The sequence below is a fragment of the Leguminivora glycinivorella genome, chromosome 4 (assembly GCF_023078275.1).
Source record: "Leguminivora glycinivorella isolate SPB_JAAS2020 chromosome 4, LegGlyc_1.1, whole genome shotgun sequence".
Classification (NCBI taxonomy): Eukaryota; Metazoa; Arthropoda; class Insecta; order Lepidoptera; family Tortricidae; genus Leguminivora; species Leguminivora glycinivorella.
In genome coordinates, this window is record NC_062974.1 from 11752539 (window position 1) to 11776652 (window position 24114).

At 35.9% G+C, this 24114-nt stretch overlaps 2 protein-coding genes across 2 annotated transcripts; one reads left to right on the forward strand and one right to left on the reverse strand.

The window, feature by feature from the left end:
• Nucleotides 1-363: 363 nt before the first annotated feature.
• LOC125225252 (endoribonuclease CG2145-like) lies at nucleotides 364-3695 on the forward strand. Its single transcript, XM_048128860.1, has 6 exons — nucleotides 364-792; nucleotides 872-983; nucleotides 1095-1179; nucleotides 1943-2095; nucleotides 2576-2664; nucleotides 3219-3695. The coding sequence occupies exons 1-6, from the start codon at nucleotides 419-421 to the stop codon at nucleotides 3453-3455; spliced, it is 1050 nt and encodes a 349-aa protein (XP_047984817.1). The 5' UTR covers nucleotides 364-418; the 3' UTR covers nucleotides 3456-3695.
• Nucleotides 3696-6335: 2640 nt separating this feature from the next.
• LOC125225253 (5'-nucleotidase domain-containing protein 3) lies at nucleotides 6336-22650 on the reverse strand. The gene is made up of 9 exons (XM_048128862.1): nucleotides 22268-22650; nucleotides 21621-21796; nucleotides 20630-20857; nucleotides 14659-14793; nucleotides 13229-13386; nucleotides 12082-12268; nucleotides 10659-10799; nucleotides 9047-9198; nucleotides 6336-7642 (listed from the first exon to the last, which is right to left on the reverse strand). Exons 1-9 carry the CDS (start codon nucleotides 22419-22421, stop codon nucleotides 7438-7440), a joined length of 1536 nt encoding a protein of 511 aa, XP_047984819.1. The 5' UTR covers nucleotides 22422-22650; the 3' UTR covers nucleotides 6336-7437.
• Between the last annotated feature and the right edge of the window lie 1464 nt (nucleotides 22651-24114).

Genomic DNA, 24114 nt, shown 5'->3' on the forward strand with positions numbered 1-24114 from the left:
ATATTGTTATTGATATACATAGTACCATTATTCTTACACTGAAGGTCAACTTTGTTTAAGAGGACGTGGAAGTAGCATCGCATTAGGCATTCAGGGCAATCACCGCAAAAACTGGAAGTCCGCGAGTTGGATATCAATAACATGCTGTATGTTGTAAGCTACACAACATCTATTCACCAAATTTTCAAATTCTAATCGTCGACTTCTCTCTAGTGTAAAATGACCCCGTGATTATTGACATATACTTATAATAGGTAGTTGAGTGTACACTGGTCCAGTAAAGAGTGATCGATAAGCGTTGCGATGAACAGGCCAGGATGACGTCACCCCAGAGGTCGCACACATCGGAACGGAGCGGGCGCAGCTCAGAGATCACTAGTGCGCCGTGGCTGTATTCGACATCACGTACTGGACCAACATGAAGTGTGCTATACTCCTCCTCACCTGCTTGGCAGCCTGCCAGGCCGACGATCTAGCCTCTGCCGCTGGACAAATCTTCAACAATATCCTTCCCAATCTCATCAAAAACCAGGCGACTTCTAATGACGGAAACAGCGCCCAAAACACTCTCCAACAAATCGGCACTGTTGTCGGCGGTGTAGTAGACTATGCCAAGACAAAGAGTTATGAAGACCTTCTCAATACCGTGCACTCATCCACGACTGATGAAGATTTGCTGCGAGTCAGTGAAGAGATGTTCAATGCGGATATCAACAACGCATTCAACTACATCCAAGTGAAGCTGCAGGGCCAAACCAGCCCCATGTCTAAAGACGATAAGGCACCTGATAAGTAAGTTTTTCAACACTATCTTTCATCGAACATGTTGTTTAGTAAACTATTTAGATGTTAATTTCCAATGTATTTACAGCCTCCTGACTGTTAACGATAACGTTTGGAACGGACCAACTATCAAACCATTCGTGGCTCTTTTCGACAACTACCACAAGAATGTCATTAGGCCCGAGTTTGTCACCCCTAATGTGAGTATACATTACTATACAAACTACTATGTCATATACGTCTTCACGTATGTTTACTAAGTAGTTGTATCACGCCAGTTGAGGAAACTAATAGGTGATGTCATTTCGCAGGAAGAGTCGGAGCAAACTACTTACATCAACACTATTTTAGCGACCGGACCTATTAGGAGTCTCATGAACTTCCTCGTAAGCAAAGGTTAGTCCAATCTATATAAATGCATCGCCTGTACTGCATACTTCCGCCTAATTATTATTTACTATCTTTTGCCCGCGGCTTCGCTCGCGTTAGAAAGAGACAAAAAGTAGCCTATGTCACTCTCCATCCCTTAAACTATCTTCACTTAAAAAATCACGTCAATTCGTCGCTCCGTTTTGCCGTGAAAGACGGACAAACAAACAGACACACACTTTCCCATTTATAATATTCGTATGGATTATATGCGGCCCTAAAGTTGAAATATTCTTACCAGTACGTTAACACATTACAAAACTTTAATTGTGTTAAGAGGTAAGATTCCATTAAAGAAATCTACCTATAGGTACCTACTCTTGTATTTCTCGTATAATATAAAGAAACACCAATTATCAAACGGTCAAGACTAGATCATCCGGGCACTTTCTTTCTGTCAACTACTGTCAGAAAGTGAGTTATGTCTGTCTTATAGAGATAAGACAGACATCACGCGAACATCAAGCCCGTTGAGCACGAAACAAAGTAAACGCTTAATTATGGATCTTCGAGATTAGGAAGAACGGACATACACATCGATTTCAACGAATTCCGTAAATAAATATAGTTTTTGCGTTGCTTTGTTATGAATCGTGTTTGAACATTGTTAGAATACATGCCTATTACTTACCTTACCTTATACCTATTTACTTTATCTGAAATCAATGAATAAGTTAGGTACGAGGACAATATCTAATTTACTGTAATAAATTATTTAATGTTACCACAGGTTTGACCCAGTTGAATGAATACCAGGAGCAAGTAAACTTGTTAAAGAAGATCTGGTTCACGAAGTATGCGCGCCACTGGACCGGCCTCTGCAAATGCAGTTGTGCTTTTGAGAACATCTTCATGGCTGAACTCAAGTCCAATGATGTGTTGGGTACGTAAGATCTATGCGTCGATGCAATAATCTGAAGTGTATTTACATCTGTCCCTGGGTACTGATGTGCACCCACTTAATTATAAATCATTCCTATCAACATCTCATGTAAGGCGACGGTCAAGTCAGATGAGATGAGAATAGCCATTCCTGTCACCTGTGAAATCATACCTGTTGGTGACCCAGTCCCAGCCTCACGTATAACGACGCTTACGTAGGACTGGGACAAATGGGAATCCACCTATTGCAATGTGCATTGTGCACCAACAACAGAGGTGGCATTTAAGACCTTTCATGTCAACATGCAGAAATAGTCTACGCTCGATCGAACACAATTGACGTTTCACGAGTATTGCAACTATTTATTAGCTACGAGCAAAGTACTTAGGTAGCTAACTACTTTATATTATAATATAACAATGATGTATAAATTCCTATAAAATTGTATTGAACTAAAATCATATTTTAATTTTTTTACAGGACTGCACAGTTGGCTTTTCTTCGCTAAGCGAGAACAAGACCGCAAAGCAAACTACCTAGGCTACACCTCCAAACTGGACTTGGCTGGAGTAAGTAAATACCCTATAACCTTATACTGTAGGTATTTAGGTTTATATCATGATTCCAAATCTATCAAATACTGGCGCTTTCCGATAACAATATCATCATCATCATATCAGCCTTTTATCGGCCACTGCTGAGCATAGGCTCTCTTCCAGTACGCCACTTGTCGGTCCGGTTTAGCATAACTTGCATTCTGGCGCACATCCATTCATATTTACATTACTTACCTACAGACTTGAAGTCACGCTATAATTATGGTAGGTATGGAAACGTGCGCGACAAACCAGAGCTATGCTAGGCCATCTGGTTTGGCAGTATTATTTAATTTCAAACCTATTAGGAGACGAGCTCGCTATATTAACCCTTATATAGAAATAAATAGAACACAACCACATTATAAAATCTTGTAGATCTATACAGCATTGTATTTACAAGGTGCCCATGGGGAAACGGAATCATTTTAACAGTGTATCCCTGTTTCCACTTTTTCCGATGTCAGCCAAAGAGACGGCAGTGCCGTAAAATCTGCCTATTTTAATATTTCCCCTGTTATTTCCAGAAAGGATTAATCCTGAAGCAGCACTCCATCCTCAGTGAAACGAAGGATGCCCCCGAAGTGACCATGTTCGTAGGAACCTCTCCTGAGCTCGAAACGGCCCTGTACACTCTCTGCTTCATGGCCCGGCCTGACGGCCAGTGCAAGCTACGGTACAACAATGTGCCCTTCACCATTCAGACCAAGACTCTCAAGTCTGACAACATCAAGCTTATAGACACAGCGTACCCAGTCTTCTAAATTATATTTATTTTTACGTTATTCTTATTAAGGTCGCATTTCACGAGATGCCTAAGTGAAATGCCAATAAATCACGTCTATAGTTCATACTCGTAAGATGGTTACAAAAATTTAAGAATTGAGGATATATGAACTATAGCTAAGCGAAAAGAACGTTGTGTAATGTATATGATAATAATACTCTTAAATATTTAAATTTACCTAGAACTGTTTACAAATATAATTTATAGACGTTTCAAAGAGATTTATTCCGTTATCTACCCTCAATAACCCTGTCTATAAATACTGACCTCATACTATTATGCACCTTATTTTATAACAACAAAATTTACATTTGAATGACATTTCCTATCTAAATGTCAGGTAGGGTCAAGTGATAAGCACAGTCAAAAGTGCGATTCGCTCAAAAGATATAATGAAAACAAACAAATCTGGTATCAATATGCTTTTAATTGCGATACTGTTAATGACAAACAACTTGGTGATTTCATAATCGATTCAATTTTACAACACAGATTCGATTATATACATTATTGTCTATACCTATGGCACAGTTTAATGAAACTAGGAGTCGCATGTACAAATATATCGTATACATTTATGGTCTAGGATAATGATTTGTGACATTTTCATCAATTAATAGGTGCCACATTATCGGTTGTCGATAAGTAAATCTCAAATTGAAGCTTTATTTTATGGACGACATATTTACAACCGGAAAATGGCAATTTCTTTGTCTGCGACGGAATTGTTCAAAGATAGATTTTAAAACATATCAATTTTTAAATAGGATTTATTAGTACTCGTTGTAGTATAGTTATATATACGAAAATAGCCCTGATTCCCAAAACACCAGAATACATGGTTTAAGTCTGGTCACGTACTAAACACTGCCTACGTTTACTTACAAAGAACTGGAGATAACTCCACGCATGCATGACTTCAATGCAACTATGTATCTAAACGTAATAGTAGGGGCATCCGCGGGAATATTTATCATAGACCTAACATTGAACTTGTCTGATGTTAAAGGAAAATTTTGCATCAAATCTGAGTTTCATTTTTGTAACAGAGAACTAGGCATAGGCACTGATCAATATGTTAAGAACAATCATTACAGTCATGTACGCGCGAAGTAGACTTCTAGAATTATACTATAAAATGAGTCGCTTTCAAGTAAAAGGTAATCTAGCTGTCGCTACATCTATAAAATATATAAAACAACTATGTATCAATTTATTTAGAAAATCGACAGAACCCTACCTTCCACTTGAAAAAAAAAATACCTTTTCAGTACAGATAGTGTTATTTTTACGCACTGGTGCGAGAAGTGGTTCATTATTATTACAACGTCGTACAGATGGTCCTCCGAAGTTTCGACCTGATATATAATGAACTACTTCTCGTATTAGTGCGAAAAAAAACATCATCTGTACTAAAAAATCTCTTACAAATGCATCAACAATATTCGTACGAACAATAATAATCAAGAAGAGTATAATAATCTAAAAAACAATAGTCAAAATACTTAACAGTGATGTTCAAGGCCCTTTAAGGTTTTCTCATAAGTAACAACTATGAACATTGCACTAGAAATGCATTCAATAATGCATAATTGCAGATTCTTACGTAAATAGTGATTATAAAGTTATATAAAAAAGCCACTACAGAGGTCTAATTTCCTTATCTGCCTTTGTATAATTCTTGTATATTCGAGCGATTTATTTTTGATTTAGGCCTCTTTTAGACGGCGTGCGAACTCGCATGCGATTTTACATTGCGAGCTGTTGAGGTTACATACAATTTTGCACAGCCATCAAATACCGCAATGTAATAAAACTCGTATGCGAGTTCTCGTACCGTCTAAATAGCGCGTTAGATTGTGGATAGTACAGGATTCTTCTCTCATGGAAAATAAAGTTAATTCAGCAGTAAACTAAATTATGAAATTGATTTACATAGGGTACTGAGAATATAAAAGTTCATTCTTTACAAGCATTATTAAAAAGTATGATGAATTAGATTTTAAACCGATTTCAATAAAATGTTACATGTATTTAGTTTAACCACAACATTCATCGGAGACTTAAAAATTACTTTTGAGGGTGCAAGATGGTCATAACAAAAGTATCCTCTATTTCGATTAGACGTTCATCACTGACTCCTATAAAATAGTACATTACGATACAAGTGCGTAAAAAAGAATTTCGAATTTCCTTTTCGCACGTGTATTCGATTCAGTACAGATTCGAAGTTTCGACCTGGCATATAATGAACCACTTCTCGAACTAGTGCGTAAAAAAACGACCATCTGTACTGAAAAATAAGTTTACTTAATATACAAGGATTGCAAAATAAGTATTTTATATACTTAAACAAAGTCGGAAAGCAATATCGTCTACTTTCAACACCTCAAGGAGTATAATAATGTAAGAACAATGATTCCATAATGTAAAAATACTTCAATTCCATTCCATCCTCATAGTTATACTGAAGGAACAAATGGATATTAATAACGACATGAACTTAACACTAGTCACTAGTAAATACTTCTGACTAGAAAACATTAGTTACATAGGTATTCCCGTGTTTATTATGAACTTATTACACGCAGGAATAGGCTAGTTTCCTGTACTTAAAATAAAATACTTTATGCAGTGCACGAAATAAAGCACCACATAATTAGAAGAAAAATATCGACAGTAGTGGTTTTTAAACATAATTTCTATTTAATAAGTCAAAAAGAAAGATATAAAGTAAATGAATTGACCGTGACGTCACTCTTCAGTATTTCCATAGTAAATTCCATATTACGTCACACCAAATTTAGCAAATCGTTTTGACAGTTCATAATATATGGATGAATTTGCAAAAGACAGTTCATAAATAAACAGAAGCTGATTTGACTAGTAGGAAACTAGCCTATTGCAGTTACAGAAATAAAAAGTTATAATTAACTTTTTGAATGCCTTCTATTCTCCAAATACTCTTGAATAATATATGTTTTTACTACAAGTAACTTAAAGTTATGAAAGTAAATATGTGTAGCCTGTCATTATGTCGATAGAGTTAAAAAAATCAGACATAAAGAGGAGTAAAAATAAAATACTGTAATTTAAATTTATGATAATGACCAGATCCATATACCGAAGCTGATGTAGGTATATATGTGAAAATAACTAGACTAGATCGACAATGGTAAAAGTTGATATGTACTTAATTATATTGACAAATACATAATCTGACACAATTTGTTTTTGCCTAAAAAATAAACAAAAACGTTGTTAACATTTATTCTTCTAAAAATGCAGTATGTATTATTTTAACCTTGTACAAACTACAAGCAAGAATAAAAAACTTTGAACTAGCATTAACGAATTGATAAAATAATTGTTATACAATTTGATTCAAAAACATCTAAAACGATTTAGTATATTTACAAATAAGAATAACTATATTTACAGATTCATCATATTTGCACTTTTAGCGTGACAGATTTTCTTAAATTAAGTATAATTAAAATTTTACGTGAGTGGTTTTCAGGTAAAAGGTATACTTCGACGGTAACGATAGATAAGACAGAGTTAAAAATATAGTTATAACAAAGTTATAAATAAATTGACATACGGTGATACCTTTTGCCTGAGAAAGTCACGTAATAGTGGTCGAGCCCAAAAGTAACAAGGTACTGGAATCTAATAATTTTTCGAATTGACTGAAAATGCGTTGTTTGATTACGAACTAAGGTGTAGCAAAAATCGAGCTCAATTTACACCATATACGGGTCCATTCACAAGAGCTGCTACGAATGGAACGAATGAGTGAATGAACATTTCTGTGTGTGACAGATTAACCAATAAAATAGTGGCTCTTGACAGTTACATCTGTATACCGATGCAGGTCTCACTCACGCAATAAAAGTATCGTTCATTCCATTCGTGCCAGGTTTCGTGAACAAACTGTATTAGAATGCCTTACGTATCTAAACGAAATATGATCCATATTCGTGAGGCATAACACCCCGGCGCGGATAAAACGTATGCGTTAACGAGTAGTTGAGCAGATGAATTATATTAGACGTGTAGATGTCCGCGAATCGGAATAACCGCCTCGAGAAGTAAGTCGGGTTGTGGTAAGTCCGAAACACACTGCCGAACTGGGCGTTGAACACTGCCTTTATTTCATTCCTGGAACCGTCACAACATTTCCTAAAATGTGAGAGCGTGAAAGGCAAACACAAAAGCGTTATTGATGTTAACAGCCAATTGGGAACAGATAAATAATTTTGAATAAACATGATAGATTAATATAGATAATACACATACATATGTATTACAGCGTTATACGTGTATATTTATAATATCTTGAGTGGTAAAATCAATCACCACTTAAAAGAGGACATTATCTAATAATATAATAATGAATAAAAAAATTGCTACTAGCATTTACTTAGCATTTTATAAATAGTAGCATATCATACTGGTACTGTCTGGTACATAAGTATATATGTATGTATAAGTAATAGAGATGATTAATGTATATTTAGATAATACATACAGCTTATAACAACCCACCTTGGGATACCTCAAAATCACAAGTTACAATTGTATTGTAGTGGTATGTTTTCAAGCTTGACAGAAAATATCGAGGTTTAATCTGTTTTGTACAAATTAATATTGCATTTACATACCGGTGGCGAGAAAGCCACTTTCGGTAGAACATAGATACAAGCCCACATGGCGTTTGGTTACGTATGTTAGGATCATGCACATGCGTCATTCAATAACTTATGGTTGTTAATTGATCAATCAGTACAAGAACCTTTCATGCATTTTATACATGTGATTAGCGGTTATTTATTGTCCTAAAGTTCGCAAAGAGCAATTTGACCAAATCTAATGGATTATTAAGCAGTTACAGTCCGGCCATTGCATTAGAAAAGGCGCTAATATTAAATTTTTCAAATATGGAATCTTACAGGCGGTTCCGTAGTTTTAATTAATTACTCAGCCAATACTAGAAAGTTTCAATTTAGCATGAAAACTAATCAGGGCGAAAATTGATAAGTAAACGGTTCCATAGACCCATACTGAGCATGGCCCTATGTGATATTGGTTGGTAAACCATGGTACGTCCATCAATGTTCAAGGCTGGAATCGAACCAGCTTACTCTGTTTATGTGATAGATGTCTAAACCCTCACAGAGAAAGTGATTTAATTTGTTCCTTAGTCCGTTCTTTTCACATTATCCGATCCGATATCGGAAGGATTTCTATGGAAAAAATCGGATATCGGTCCTACATCCGACATCGGATCGCATTATGTGAAAACGCACTTAGATTCACTCTCCGTCATTCGCTGCGCGGAGACCTTAAGAGGTTATTTAAGCATACTTCAGAAACTCACTAAGGCGCTCTTACGGCAGATGTCGCTAGGACCTCTCTATAGGCCCGTATTGTGGAAAGATCCGCTGCATTTGATGAAGTCTTGGTACCTCGAGTAGTTCCGCACTAAGCTAGCTCAATGGCCGTGAATCAAACCTCATCAAAAAGATTAATTCTCCACTTTTAAATTAATTTTCAACCTCATACCTCAGGAAGTCTCTCTCGGCCATCCACTGTGCAAGCACTTCCAGAGCCTCGGGCTCCTTGTAGTCCTGGTGGTCCTCGATGAGCTGTGTCAGCATCTGCAGCCAGTTGGCGTTCTCCTTGAACTCCTGCGTGTTGAGTGTGTTTATCTCGTGCTGGAACAGTTAGCAGACATGTTGTAAATATAGCTGGAAAACAAATTAAAGGCGCGATGTGTTACGTAACCGTGTTATTCATCAGGCCGCAGAACTGGCGATATAGTTGAGTCATACATGCCACTTGTTCAAACACGGGCTGAAGCTGCATAATTCACGTTACTGGACCCCTTCTCTTCGTCGTCAGTTCTCTAAACTGTTTATGTTGAAGGTGGTGGTGATGTTGAAGCTAGCGTTTAATATTAGGTAGAGGTACTAACGGCCCCGCCACGACACTGATCTAAGCGCGACAGCGAAGTCCCATCGCTGTGTCTCCCTCCTATGTATGGCCACTGTCGCGCTTAGACCAATGTCGTAGCTGAGCCATAAGACTTGCGACCCTTGCGTTCCGGTAAATTATCGTTACCAGCGTTTTTGATCCAAATTATTTGTATTTACAATGACACAGAATAGTTTGAAGATATATGGGAGAAGTGCTCAACCGTGACGTCACGAGTTCGCTGTATAGGATGATCGCTACAGCATCAGGTCACGTAGCTATCACGCCAATCGTTGACGCTTCGTAGCAAAAGAAACGGTCACTGTCGCAAAAATATAAAAGATTGATAGAGAGACGCAAAGCGGGTACCTGACGGATTAGCGATCAGTTATGACACAAATGAGCATTTCTTTTTTTTATTTCCACTTTTATGAAGTGTGATATTTTTGAAAAAAAAAATGCTATTTCTACTCAGAATTACTAGCTTTTTCAATCCTAGTAGTTAAAAAAAATTCCCATAAGATTTTTTCTTATTTTGTTACCATTTTCCGTACATGTTGTATGGGGTAACAAAAGAGGAAAGTAACAAAAATGTATGGAAATTCTGTCTCCCAGTGAGTCTGAAAGTACTCGTGATTCTGAGTAAAATAGACCTAAAATTCCCTAAAAAAATAAAAAATAAATTAATGGCAAAAAAAAAAGAAATGCTCAAATATACCCACCCACACCACAAGCCTTCTTGAGCTTACCGTGGGCCTCAGTCAATCTGTGTAAGAATGTCCTATAATATTTATTTATTTATTTATATGACTATTCCTTAAAGGGATAACTTTTTTTTTATGGGATAGGAGGCAAACGAGCAGACAGGTCGCCTGATGGTAAGCGATCACCGCCGCCCATGGACACCCGAAACACCAGAGGTGTTAGAGGTGCGTTGCCGGCCTTTAAGATGGGTGTACTAAACTTCGCCTTTGTACTAATGATAAGCTTTTTTCTTGTGTGTTGTATTATTTTCTAGTACAATAAAGTGTTTTACTCTTACTACTATTAAATATATTAAATATTATTATAGGACATTCTTACACAGATTGACTGAGGCCCACGGTACTATGAATGAGCACAAAAACGTGCTCAGGTATTTTTGTTCGTCTGTGTATACTTGTACATTTGCCCTAAGGTTAAAAATGGCCTAAGCACTGACCGTGAGCTCGTTGATAATGGCGCCGGTCCGCCAGCCGTGCTCCAAGGTCACGTCAGCGAGGTCGCTGTATGGGTGGTCGCCGAAGTACAGCACTTGGTGCCCGCTCCAGCCTGTTAAATCTTGTAACTGCTTCACTGTGCCCTAGAACAGAAGAGAGAGATGGAGAGACCTAGTCTTCAACAGAATGACATGATGTCACGATCCTCAGCATTGAGGGAACGACTAAAGAAGAAGAACAGAAAAAAAAACACAATCAATACTAGATATCATTTATTTCCTTGACCATCATATTGACTACTTCATCGATCAGCTCCCATTTTTTATCTAATGTATGGGGACAGGTCAGGGATATACTTCTTTGGATCCAAGCTACCTTCTCAGGAGAGTAATCATTTAGCCAACAGGTTCACCTTTACAGAAGGGGACCTAAGAAAGAACCCTGTGGCAGTCGCACTTTACAAACAGTCTACTTGACTGTGACTTATTTAAAGTAACTTTTTATGTTGTGCAGTTATTTCATAAGGCCATGAGAATATGTGAATTGAAAGGCAGCTTATATGCTTGACATTTTCGTATTATGGTTCAATGATCCACTCAATCAAAGGCCTTAACTTATTCACCTCAAATGATGCCTTTCTCTAACGAAGTGACCTTCTCTCAGATGTGTGTGTGTGGTTCTTGTCGAACACTGATGAGGCGCGATTCTTCGGTGAAGAATTTGGGCTTGTTGGCGTTCACAATCACAATTAATACTTCCATCAACGTCTCGCGATTGTACCACCTTTATAGGATAGGACTTAATACAGAACCCTGTGGAACTCCCCTTTTCACTAACAAACCACTTGACTTGGACTCAATTAAATCAAACTTTTGTGTTATATTGTTGTGATATGAAAACAAAAGAGTCCATAGACGGCTCAATATGGAAAAAAGTCTTCATATTTCGCATTGTTTTGCATGATCCGCTCAATCGAACGCTTAAAACATGTCAACCAAAATAGTCAAAGAGAATTTTTACCTTATAATAAATGATGCCTTTCTCTAGCGAAGTGACCTTCTCCCAGATGTGTGTGTTGGTGTTTTTGTCAAACACTCGGATGGGGCGCAACTCTTCGGTGAAGAACTTGGGATTGTTGGCGTTCACAATCACAAATAATACGCCTATCAACTTCTTGCGATTGTACCACCTTTATAGAATAGGACTTAAGACAGAACCTTGTGGCACTCTCCTTTTCACTAACAATCCACTTGACTTGTAATCATTTACATCAAACTTTTGTGTTATATCGTTATGATATGAAAACAAAAGAGTCCATAGACGGCTCAATAGGGATAAAAATCTTCATATTTCGCATTGTTTTGCATGATCCACTCAATCGAACGCTTAAGACGGTTCAACGAAAAATTCTAAGAGAATTCTTACCTCATAATAAATGATGCCTTTCTCTAAGGAAGTGACCTTCTCCCAGATGTGTGTGTTGGCGTTCTTGTCGAACACTCTGATGGGGCGCGACTCTTCGGTGAAGAACTTGGGCTTGTTGGCGTTCACAATCACCACGTCGAAGAACTCCCGCCAGTCCAGGCCCACCAGCATTTCCATGCCCGCGTTACTATAAAATAAAGAATATTTTTTTTTAATAAAATAAAATAATACATTTTAAGAGTGACTAAGGGTCGGTTGTACCAAACCTTCTGACACCGTTAAAGCGCTCGTTAAATTTTATTGTATGGGAAGTTCCATAGACGTCTGCTGCGTGACGATGATGTGTCTGTCAAATGTGGTTGATGCAACTAGCCCTTAGATTATTATTATTATGAAATGAGGGAATCGTTCTTAACTTCTAGGCAGCAAAATCATCAATTCTTTATTCCCTGAACAAATTTTCCGTATTTAATAAATAATTCAATACATGGGTCAAAAGGTCAAACTTATTTAAACTCGTAAAGGTCTGTCAGAAAATTTACGATTCAACATAATTATATTAATTAGGTACTCTCTAATAAACATCTAAAAAAATGCTAGAGCAACAGACTATTTTTTCGCTAAATACTTCTTAATATAATTATTCGCATATTATAAGATTAAGCTTAACACGTTCGCCGCCAGTGACAAACCTGTTGTGCCATTTTTATATGCAAATTTTATAGCATTACGAATTCATAAACAGAAATAGTCATAAACTAAAAGTGACCAAGGCCGGTCTCGTCTATTTTAAATCAAGTTTTTTTTACAAGCATACACAAACTAAATACGCATTCAGACGAGAGCCGCATTAAAGGTTTTCTCCTCTGCCGAAGGAAACGGCCAATAGTCATATTTCCCCCAAACCGTAAGGGAATCACGCAAAAATTTCCAAATAATTATTATAAATAGATACAAACATAATTATTACCATATTTATACATTTGCAGTGGCACTGAAACTTGAGTAGTTTAATGTGCTCTGCCTACCCCTTCATGGGATACAGGCGTGATTGTATGTATGTATGTATGTATTTATACATTTTTCTTTAAACGTTGTACTGTAACTGCAGAGTTGAAAACCATAGATAATATAATAACCAACTCACACAAAGTGGTACGGGCTGTTCGTAACCAGGAACAGTTTCTTATCAGACTGCTGTAACATCTGGAAGTACTTCCTGAGGTCTGGGTTGGGCCTGATGTACTCTTCCACGTTCTGTGCTACGATCTTGTGCATTATGGGGTGGCAGCTTTGAACAGAGTTCTGGAAACAGGAATTAAACTTTATGAGGTGAAGTGAAGAGGGTAAAGAGACTAGCATAGCAGACACTTTAAATATCAAACTTTTGGCCTCAAATGTTGATAAGTTGGTATCTTGCTTATTTCAGCCATTTAGTATTCCCATGGTGTTTAGGTCTAGAAAGTTGTCTCGAGATACAAAATTATTGTAAAGTTAAAAAGATCCTACATAAGCATTTTTATACGCAATCTCAACTTTGACTCGATGGGTCAATAAAATTAAAATTATCTAGAATTAGCCAGCTCTGCATATCAAAGTCTGAGTATCTGATGTATAGGTAAATGACTAATGACTAACCCCTTTATTCATAAACGTTCACTAAAGTTATCAAGCCGATAAAGTTCGTTTGTCCCTTTCCGACGTATCGGTGTGATAGAAAGGGACAAACGAACTTTATCGGCTTCATAACTTTAGTGAACGTTTATGAATAATAATGAGGTAAGTCCACGCATACTGGACATATCAAAATATAAGGTTTATAATGTCATTCCTTATGTGTTCTGATCACATCATAAAGTTTTTAAATGTGTGAATACAATAGATTGAGAGAAGCCTAGAAAGCCTAAAAGTAAATACGGCTTTCTAACCAGAAATCTGCGATAAAGTATGTGTAAGCCTTGATAAGAAACTACAATGACCTATTAAGACACCTGCAGGTGTGATTTATGTTACACTATAGACCTGATAGTAACGATATACGAGAGAAGTTAACGACTACTGTTTTATGAAACGATTAAAACGTGTATATCGTATCAAAGGTCCTGTTACAATCTTTGTTACATCCTCATCTGAGCGACAGGAGCACTTAATAGTCGTTAACATTGATAATTAGTTAATTACATGGAACATTGATAATATCACCGAAATTTTCAAAGTAAATAACATTGATGAAGTAACAAACTTAAAGACAGGCGGAAATATATATTGTAAAGATCCTTTCTCATCTGTTTTTATGGTAGAGATAGAAACATAGACAAATATCACTTTATATACCTACTTATTTCAATTTTATGTACCAAGATATAACCTAAAAACATAACCTCCTTTCTTACACATAACCTCCCTCAGTCAAAGAACAGTAGACCCTACTCATAGTATTGTGCTCCTGAAGGTCGCCAGAATTCATCGAGGGCGCCGTGTCGACAACGCGTATGTAACAATTCTACAGTTGTAGACGTCCATGGGATATGGAGACTGCTTACGATCAGGCTACAGCTACAGCATTCTATTACTCACCTTAACATCTAAGAAGAGGATCTCAGGATGGTAATCAATATGGTTCCTAATGAAATATTCTGCCACATTGCATAGCAGCCCCATTTCTGGCACAGAAAACAAGTCGGCTAGATGCACCATCTTCGCCCTGTTGGCCTGAAAATGTAAACAAATCTCTATAGCCTGACCTGCATCAACATTAGCTATTTTAAAGTTACAGCTGTCACTCAATTTATATCAGTAACTATAATTATTTCCTTGGGAAAGAAAATCCGAAACATATTCAAAGATAATAATACAAATGTCGCAGACGAAAAACCGATGGCCGCAGTAGGCGGCAAATTAGAACGACCAGAGTACTTAGCGAAATCATAGATTAAAATAAATATAAGAAGATCATACCATCCCATACATTAAAATGCGACCGCCTACGAACGCGCATACACTACATCACACATAGATGGCGTCACAAAAAATACCTTGTTGCCATCGATTATTTGTAGATTGGCGTTAAGTGTCACTTTCAAAAAGTGAAACTTAACGCCATCTACAAGTATAATCAAAAGCTACAAGGCATTTTTTTTGTGGCGCCATCTATGTGTGATGTAGTGTATGCGCGTTCTACGGCGGTCGCATTTTAATGTATGGGATGGTATGATCTTCTTATATTTAATCCATGGCGAAATGCACACAGTTTACGATAATATCGTTATCGTACTAGCAACTATCTTTATCGCTCTTCCGAGTCTTTCGTATTGGCGCGACAGAACCAGACTGCGTTTCGATAGGCGTCTAGGACAAACGATTGTCATTTCGGCTAAGCCGTCTTGGCCTTACTCATAAAAGTATACCTATACAAGTTTTAATTAGCAAATTTATGTTTTATATATTCCTTAATATAAAAAAAAATACAGATTAATACTTAAAGGTTTGTCTGGCATTTATGAATAACGCTATTATTCTTTATGGCTACTTTAAATTTATTAAAATTGGTCAATGCTCTTTCGTATGAAAAATTAGCAGAATTTTAGCTGATTGATTAAGAGCGATTACAATGAGTCACTTTTTTTTAATACCACGTCGTTGGCAAACAGGTATACGGTCCGCCTGATGGAAAGCGGTCACCGTAACCTATACCATTTAGGTTGCAAGGCGTGTGGATAAGCGCCGTGTCGATGGCGAGCGGTGCAATGACGAAAAGCGCACTCACTTTACGTATTTTCATAAATACAGAGTCTCCTCAATACCGAATAAAAAACCTATTATCTCCGTAATAAGCAGTGATCGGGGATTTGGATGCCACACTGCGAGATGTCAAGTAGAAATAGTGATATGGATATGCCGTCCGGCCCGTGATAAATTTTCTTATGTCATAGACAAATTATCAAACGGGTCACCTGATGGCAAGCAACTACCGTAGCTCATAAATAATGAAGTTACAAGTAACTAGTCGAAAATAAACGCAATTCCCGTGTAGGTAATATATTTATAATATTAACGATATTGAATAAGCAAGTGTTCGTTATGATATAGGTAAATAGGAAAGATTATATAAAAATAATGAAATAATTAGTACAGAAATGTAGCTGCCACTGAAATATAACACTTATGCCCAGGTATTATTTACGTATAACATAAAAAAGTCTAACTTTCTTTGTTACTAAGAAAATAATATAAGTATGTGTTAATTTTTCACTAAATTATTTATCGACAATAAAGTGATTTTTTTATATAAATTATATATTTTTTTGTAAGTGATGCATATACTAAACTAATTAAGAAAAATAAACTCAGCAGTATAACAATGATGATTTGATGTCGCATTTAAAACATTGACCCGTAATAGCAGTAAATTGACAATATAAAATACATAATATTATGATAAAAAACTGTCCTTTTTCTAACCACATTAAGCCTGGAATCCCGCGACATATCCATACTAGCATAATGTTTGAGGTAATTCACCCCGTGTGGCATCCAAATCCCCGATCACTGGTAATAACAGTGAAAAGGAAATATTTACCAAATCTACTGTTAAACATTAAATCCATGATAATCAAAATCAGGAAGATTACTCAACAAAACATTAAGATGTCTACTATACTCAGACTACAATACTATTGTCTATCGCTCAGCACATCATTGTAAAGTATCATATAATCAGTGCCTGTTAGATTAGACTATCTAGTATGTTATCTAGCGGTTACAGTTTTATAGAAAGATTGTCCAACATGGAAGCACCAGTTATTTACAATCATACATCAGTGTCATGTCATACACGGCATGGGGCTCAATTCGACTTGGCTTAGTAATAGCATGTGATATGCCACCCATAAGGTTGAAATCTTTGTGACTACGATTTTGTTTTTTGTTAAGCATTAATTTACATAGGTAAATAACAATAGGATACTTGGAATCGGATGGATCATTTAATCAGAGTGAAATATTTAATGTTGATAATATGTATGGAATTTAGTATATAAGGTCAGTGCGGGCAAGACCGGCATACTTTATCTGAAATAAAGCTTGAGTGGATAAAACTAGACTATTAAAGTAGTCTGGAGTGGTCCGCATGGTCCTATGGGCTAGCAAATTTTATATTCTACAGCTTTTATAATACTTTGGTAAACTTATGTGATAAAAATCACTTTTTTCAAGGCTCGGCGGGTTGACCGTCCCCACGCGCTGAGTAAGGCAAGACCGTCTAGTGCTCGTTGTCACGTAATTTCATATTGAAATAAGTATCAAAATCATTGTTATATTCTGTAATAACCAGAGATCGGAAAAATTTGCGTCATTGCTCGCAATAATGTGGACATGTCTCCAAAATTAATCAAATAATTAATCATTTAATTAATTTCTTACTTGACATATAATTTGATTCCTAATAGTCAATAAATACAAAAGTTTGTAAAAGTGTAGATTTATTAAACTAGTTCGTCTAGTTCTCTAGATATAAAACCTCCGTGGATTCACTTTTTCTTAATATATATATATATATATTTTGACATTGATAGTATTAAAATTACAGTCGTATTTGCCGTACCTAAATTACGTACGTACCTTACCTAAACGGCAGCAAAATTGAATAATGGCATTTTCTTTACTGATGAGTACCTACCTAATATCGCCAGTTTAAAAACGAATTAATGGCGAAAATTGAATTTAATATAATACGACGTCAAAATGGTACGTATGCGTATTTACCTATACTATTTATATTGATGTAAATTCAAACAACTATGCAGATACTAATCCCGATTTTGAGGTTACCGCCCACAACTTAGAACAGAAAATAACTCTGAATTATACTGGAATAATAATATTCCTATAAAACTACTTCAGTTTGCCCCATTAACATCCGTGGATTGCGAGCGGAGTTTTTCAGCACTTAAGTATGTTTTTGATGTAAAAAGACTGCTGAAAATTTGGAAAAAATTGTATTTGTTGACTAGGAATCAAATTATATGTCAAGTAAGAAATTAATTAAATGATTAATTATTTGATTAATTTTGGAGACATGTCCACATTATTGCGAGCAATGACGCAAATTTTTCCGATCTCTGGTAATAACAGGGAGTAATGTGATAGATATTAAAACAAATAACGTTGATATTTTCAACATATCAACATTTTTCTATTTATAAGGCAAGACCGTCATATGTCCCGTAAATGAGGTTGATAACCTCCTTTTTTCAGGTCCAAACAAAAGCAAAGCCGAAACTCATAATTAAAATTAACCTACGACACCCGTTTAAACTCGACTTTCCGACTAGGCACAATTTCGAAGTTACATATTCTAGAACATAAAACAATAAATTGAACGCGTTTTAAGAGCATTAATTGTACTAGACAGGAAGAACGATTATTAAATTACTACGTTACATACATAATGTACAAATATTCCAACTGCTTCTATTTTATTTTAATTTTTTGCCTAACCATGTTGAACTCGATAGTCGACTTCGAAACATGAATCAAGTTTTTTGTTAACTAGTGTTCGTCCTAGGGATATCTATTGAAGACCAATGGATTAAGGATGAAAAACTGGTATACCTTCGGAGTTCGGAGGTGTAAGAAGTGATAGATATATAAATACAAAAGTTATATTCAGTAGACGGTCTTTCTGGGTAGACGGTCTTCCCGACACTGACCTTAAACTAAACTTTAATGCTGCACTATAAATAAAACAATACATAGAATAGTAATTAAAATAGTATTGATTATTATGCCCTCATTTGGAAAGTATAATGTTCTGATTACGAATAAGTAAAAAAATAATTGTTTTGACGCTCGAATTTTTATTCACGTCGCCTCACCCTAACCAAGATCAAAAATGTATCGTGTCACTTCACACCTTATCTATATAGGTATGGCATATGTCGAATGATAGCCATTACACATCACAAGTCATGATATGACAATGCAGAATAGCACCCAAGGGGTGCACACAAATGAATGATTGCTTACAAGTGCCATTGATTGCCACTGTCTATGAACCTTCACATTGTGCTATATGTTCAAGCATTTCAACCGGTCTATCTTTTGTTTAGAATTACGCATGTTGTTTATGTAGTTATTAATAGAATCATGCATTATGGTATGGATATGTTTACCATGCCTAGGATTAGGAATTTCTTTTGTTAGATGTCTATATTGTCTATACATTACTGATGTGCCGACGGAAAGTTTCCAAAATTGGACAATTATATGGATGGAAACTTTCTATTTCATAAATTTAAATTCCCTTTATTTTTCGTGAAAGTTTCGTGAATTTTTCATGAAATTTAAGATTTTTTTGGAAAGTTTCCGCAACTTGCACATCACTACTATACATATTTATATGCATTTTACACACATTTTGAAATAATTACAACAACACCAGACGGGCGTGACAGACTGCAATTTTTATTTTCAATTTTAATATCAATGTGATAAGGTTCAATTTTGCATAATTTCTTAAAACATATCACAGTGTGGGATCAGACCTCATTTTTGACCATGGTCTTTTTATTGTAAAAACCGGTAGCCTAGACCAAAACAATGCTACGACTAAAACTCCTGAATGTCAAATATGACTAGTTTACGAGAAATTATTTTTTGAAATTTAGGGCAAATGTACCCGAAAATTGACTAAAACTCAAAATATCCTGAGAACGGTATCGATTATCAAAAAACACTTTTAAGAGAACTTATAGAACTAGCAATATACTATCGTATGAAATAATCAGCACGGTCCTAGCATCATTCATATCGGTATTAGAACCAAATTAGTAATTTTCGATTTTGATTTTTTTTCTCGAAAGTTTTTGTATATTAGCATTTCTTTTATTTTTTTACTGAAAGGTGATTAGCTTCCCTATATGCTATAATTTTTGCATTACGCAATTCCATAGGATCTAGAAATTATGGTGTGCTTAATTACTCTATGGGGATTTTATATGGGACGTTTAAACACACCATAATTTCGAGATCCTATGGAATAGCTTAATGAAATAATATTAGCATATAGGGAAGCTAATCACCTTTCAGTAAAAAAATAAAAGAAATGCTAATATACAGGAATGTTCGAGAAAAAAAATCAAAATCGAAAATGACTAATTTGGTTCTAATATCGATATGAATGATGTTAGGACCGTGCTGATTATTTCATACGATAGTGGTAGTTCTATAAGTTCTTTTAAAAGTGTTTTTTGATAATCGATATCGTTCTCAGGATATTTTGAGTTTTAGTCAATTTTCGGGTACATTTGCCCTAAATTTTAAAAAAATATTTCTCGTAAACTAGTCATATTTGACATTCGGGAGTTTTAGTCGTAGCATTGTTTTGGTCTAGGCTACCGGTTTTTACAATAAAAAGACCATGGTCAAAAATGAGGTCTGATCCCACACTGTGCATATGAAGCAGAATATTTTCTCTATACCATACTGATTCTCTCATTCATTCCCTAAATTTCAATAATAAAGTGTATTGATTCAAACAATGACTTACTTTGTGAGCCCTCATGTCACCTTCCACATATGCTATTGGTATTATCCTATTCTTGTATATCTTGAGAACCTCTTCTGTTGACACAGGTGTCAGTCCTCGGTAAACTGCTCCGAATTGTATTTGGAGGAATGAGTCCAACTTCAGTAGTAGGCCTTTTTCAATATCATAATGAAGACCTCGTACAGCAAAGTGTGGCTTATACTCTAGTGTCAAAATTTCCGCTGGATACTGAAAAAAAATAGTTCAGTCACCATTAGACACAGGCAGGCAAGCGTGATAAACGATAAAACGTAAGGTAGCGTTCCCACTTAAGCGTCGCGTATCTCGGGGCGCGCAACGGACGTCTTCGCCACGCCGCCTGAATGTAATTCAAAAAACGTCTCCTCAGTACATTTTGTATAGGAAGGACGTAAGACGCGCCCCAGGTGGCGTGGCGGCGGCGGGGGTAAGTGTGGCCGGTCCCTAAGGCTGTCCTCTTCACACTATTTGTAAGTATGATAAGGACACACCAATGTGATAAAGTTTATGGAACTAGTGTGCTATGTCCGCAGGAGACCAACAAAAGCAATTAAATATCTAAATAATAAAGGCTTTGTTCTGATCACCATTGGCCATTCCATTATCTAATGCTAATACAGTCACCAATGTGCACACAATCTTAGTCCAAATTTCTTCAATATCAAACAGATCTTTCATTATTCCATAAAAGTTTATGGTATCATTTATATTGCACACTATGTGTAAAGTTCTATTTATAACAATACAATAAACAGTGACCAAAATAAATATCTAATGCAGTGATGGGCAAACTTATTTCACTGGGGACCAAAATTTGATGGAATTTTAGAAAAGGGCCAGATTTACACCAAAATTTCATTTTTACTACAGTGCTGGCCATATTGCAGACTATTTAGAGCAAGGATTGCCAAATCCCAAACTTTTTTAAGCAGGCCCCTGTGGATGTAATTTTATCAATATAACACCTTCTAACCTTATATTTTTCCAGCAATATATCTCTGCCGAGATTGTAGAGTAAATGCTCCAGGGTAGGCTTGTAATGTGCCAACGTGTAGTCATAGTCAAATCCATACACCTGCACTTCTGACAAATCCAGTTCATTGCAGGCGAACACACCCCGAGGATTCACATCTTGAGGCAGCTTCTTGGCTAAAAGGATGTGCGAAATATTTGTTACTAACTAAAGATCGAGATGAAGATAGTATGGGGGTCACCGATGGTGACTCGGATCACAGTTTCATGCTAATTGTATCATATTGTGCTGTATGTCGTGAAGAACAGACCACAATGGTAAATGTATTTTAAATAATGGAGTTCTGAAGAAACTTATGGGAGATCCCTATAATAGTGTTTATATAATTGTTTTTTTTTTTAGTTATCATTAACTACTGCATAGAAATTGAATACCAAGCACATACTTATATAGTTTAAAGTGTATACGTTAAGTTAGTCGATATACTTAATTTCAAAAAAGTAATTTATTGAAACCTACTCACGTTTTAAAAATAAATAAAACAAGAGTTCCGATAATTACGTCTTGTCGCGAATAAATTGAACATGTGTGCAATATGCTATGACAAACAAACGTTTAATTTTGGAATTCTATAATAAGATACTCACATCGACATTTCAATTTCGTGCGACAATATGCTTCCTTCAGCAATTCGCGCGTTGAAAACTCTCGAGTACACTTCACATCACATTTCTTCGCCACAGTGTGAGATAACTTGAAGTTTATTCTTTTAATTACACCGAATATAGAAAGGAAACTCATGTTTGCTAATAATGTTTATCTAAAACACTGACTACATTCAGAAAACAATATTACTTCATTGTTTTCCCTATTCAAATAAATCGACTATGCAGGAATAAGTTTTAATTAGTTGCACTTAACACATAATTTGAGAAATATATTACTTCTTAACCTTAATATAAAACATAAATGAAAATCGTTGCATAATTTAAGTCGAATGTAGACACGTATCTAACTCGCAACGCGACTAACCGCTCAATGGTATTCATTTGACTCAGTTCACTTCAGTATTGAATGAATGACTAGAATGACAAGTACGACAACAATGACGGCTACAGGTGGAGTAGGAATACGATATGTACGACTGGAGTCGAGTTACGAGTCGACTGATTCGAATACCTAACTCGAATCACCGTACAAACCGCACAGTGCCAACTTGAAAGTCAAACTCCCTCGCTTGCAACAGCCCGTCGTCACTCCATACTCTCCATAGTATGATAATATCATCATCATCAAGCAATGATTCCCAACATTACGACACAAAAAAAATGCTATCAAATCAAAATGACATCTATTATTAATAGTACTAAAGTCCATTATATTTTGGTAGCAAAAATACATAGATAATAGAGTTTCATATTTCCTTAGTCTATGGCCTGTTTACGTGTTTTTTTTTTCAAAACGTCAAGTCGTCAACGTCAAATCTGTCGTAACTTGTTTGAATTTTGTAAGTTAAGTAAGGTCAGTGCGGGCAAGACCGGCATAGTTTATTTGAATTAAAGTTTGAGTGGATAAAACTCTATAATGAATGTAGTCTGGCGTAATGCGCATGGTCCTATGGGATAGCAAATATTATATTTTACAAAGCTTTTACAACATTTTGGTGAATTAAGGTACTTTTAAGTGATAAAAATCACATTTTTCAAGGCTCGGCGGGTTGACCGTCCCCCCGCGATGAGCACGGAAAGACCGTCTAGTGCTTGTTGTCGCGTAATTTCATATGAGACTAAAGACTGTATCGTTAAATATGGGGACAACTTTGAGTAGCCGTATTTATTTGCTATTATATTTTTTTCTTATAACAAGACATGGGCTTAATAAGGCACATAATAAGGTACGCATTTTGTCCTAGAAACTCGACGTAAAGCATTTGGTTTAGACAGCATTGACTTAATCCTCCCGAGTACCAATTACGATTTCGGACAAATGCTACTAGAAAATTCACAAAGTGCGTACAAGACGACACAATTGCGAAAAAAAATTGTACAGTGCGAACCTCAACGACACATGATCCACAAAGCAGGATATCTAGACATAGTCTAGCCACTGTTATTTTTAAAAAATAAAGTTCATGATCTGTGTATGGCGGCCATTTAGAGAATATGGCATGGCGCTTACGCTAACTCTGACTTTGATGTCGAATTTAACTATCATACACTGTTTATATCGATCTGGTTTAGGCACTGTTCAAACACCATGAATGTCTATTAGACATTGGCCTATGCCTAATTTTTTTTATCTATTTCTCTCATCCTGCTTGTATCAAAAATTTACGGCAATCCGGAACGTTACTCAAAAATGCGTTTTTTTAAATTATATAAATTCACCGCATTTATTCTGCAAGTACCCAATTGAACAACCATGAAGAGGACTCTTAAAAAATATATTTTGGCAGCATATTAACCTTTGTTTGTCTAAATCGTACAAAGATTCT

Coding starts and splice junctions, on each gene's coding strand:
- LOC125225252 (XM_048128860.1), top strand. CDS start 419: ATGAAGTGTGCTATACTCCTCCTCACCTGCTTGGCAGCCTGCCAGGCC. Junction 984..1,094: donor CCGAGTTTGTCACCCCTAAT/GTGAGTATACAT, acceptor GTCATTTCGCAG/GAAGAGTCGGAGCAAACTAC. Junction 2,665..3,218: donor CCAAACTGGACTTGGCTGGA/GTAAGTAAATAC, acceptor TGTTATTTCCAG/AAAGGATTAATCCTGAAGCA.
- LOC125225253 (XM_048128862.1), bottom strand. CDS start 22,421: ATGAGTTTCCTTTCTATATTCGGTGTAATTAAAAGAATAAACTTCAAG. Junction 14,794..20,629: donor GTGACATGAGGGCTCACAAA/GTAAGTCATTGT, acceptor TTACATTTTCAG/GCCAACAGGGCGAAGATGGT. Junction 9,199..10,658: donor CCATTATCAACGAGCTCACG/GTCAGTGCTTAG, acceptor TAACTGTTCCAG/CACGAGATAAACACACTCAA.